The 1,308-nt window shown below is 57.3% G+C and overlaps 1 protein-coding gene across 1 annotated transcript in view; it reads left to right on the top strand.

Annotated features, from left to right (window-relative positions):
- The first annotated feature begins 691 nt into the window (after positions 1-691).
- The window catches only part of LOC104391731 (protein S100-B), a 2,534-nt gene continuing 1,917 nt past the window's right edge, over positions 692-1,308 (top strand). Inside the window, exon 1 of the mRNA XM_010001064.1 lies at positions 692-829. Within this exon, the coding sequence (XP_009999366.1) occupies positions 692-829 (138 nt within the window). The remainder of the gene's footprint in view (positions 830-1,308) is intronic.

Raw genomic sequence — 1,308 nt, 5'->3', positions numbered from 1 at the left:
AATCCCAGTTCACATCCCCGAGTGTCATCAGATCAAGTGCAGGAGGGAAGTTAGAGGAGACGTGCTTATCTTGTCCTGCTGGCACCCAGCAAAGCTGGGGCCTGCCCCTGGCTGCTCAGCTGAAAACAGGCCTACAGGCAAGAGCACCCGGTGACAACACAGGGCAGTAAAGCCTGTCTGAAGCTCCACCTGCAGAAATGAAAGCCCTGCCTACCCCTCTCCCAGAGCAAGGAGAGCAAAGCATTGGGTTAAGCAGCAGGAGCCAAAAAGCTGAAGTGACAACATGCTCCTGCTAGCCAGGTCCATGCACAGGGCAAGCAGGAGCATCTTGCTGGAAGCCACAAAGGCTTTCCAGCCTCTCCTCCTTTTCCCTCCACTGCTCTGCCCACACAGAGGTGCCAAACAGGTCCCAGGGGATGAGTCAGCTCCCAGCACCTGCCAGTCCATCCCAGGCACTCCTTGTGCTGTCACTGTCCTCTGTCCTGGAGGCACAGCCAGGGTCTCTTGGGATCTTCATGGCTGCAGCCAGGGCTGCTTTCCTGCAGCACGTTTGGGGCAGAGGGCCCAGCACTGCTGGCATGTGCTGGATCTCCAGGGTGGCTGCACTTGCCAAGAAAAAAAGGCACCAACTGGAGCTTGCCCAGACTAACCCACCCATTGCTCCTCCCCACCCCAGGGCCACGCTGTGACCATGTCTGAGCTGGAGAAGGCCATGATTGCCATCATTGATGCCTTCCACCAGTACTCAGGGAAGGAGGGAGACAAGCACAAGCTGAAGAAATCCGAGCTGAAGGAGCTCATGAACAACGAGCTGCCCCATTTCCTCGGTGTAAGTGCTGCCCTCCAGGCGTTGCCCTTCCAGGGTGCACAGCTGGGTGGGCTTGGGGAGTTCCCTCCCCCTGCCTCCCCCGGGGAGCAAAGGCAGAGAAAGGGGTTTGTTCACACAGCGGTGTGATCAAATGCTCCAGCTCTGCAGGAGCAGAAGGTGGCAGGAGAGCACCAGCCTGCACTGGGAAAGGGGGACAGTCTCTCCCCAAAGGGCTCAAGATGTCCCTTTCCAGTGGCACAGCCACGGCAGTGATTCCCACTTCAGCAAGGCTGAGGGTGCAGATGGTGCTGCAGGTGCAGGGTAGTGCCCCAACACAGACAGGAAACACCCACGAGCTGTTTGGGGTGTGCCTGAACAGGGATTCAGCCAGGAGAGGATGTGAGAAGTGGCAACATGTTACTGCCTGTGTCTCATTCTGATCCTAGACTCATAGAATCATTAAGGTTGGAAGGGACCCTAAAGATCATCAGGTTCCAACC

Source organism: Chaetura pelagica, unplaced genomic scaffold (assembly GCF_000747805.2).
Source record: "Chaetura pelagica isolate M959 unplaced genomic scaffold, ChaPel_1.0 scaffold611, whole genome shotgun sequence".
Lineage (NCBI taxonomy): Eukaryota > Metazoa > Chordata > Aves > Apodiformes > Apodidae > Chaetura > Chaetura pelagica.
The sequence above is the reverse complement of the archived record's forward strand: the minus strand, read 5'-3'. Positions and strand labels throughout refer to the sequence as shown.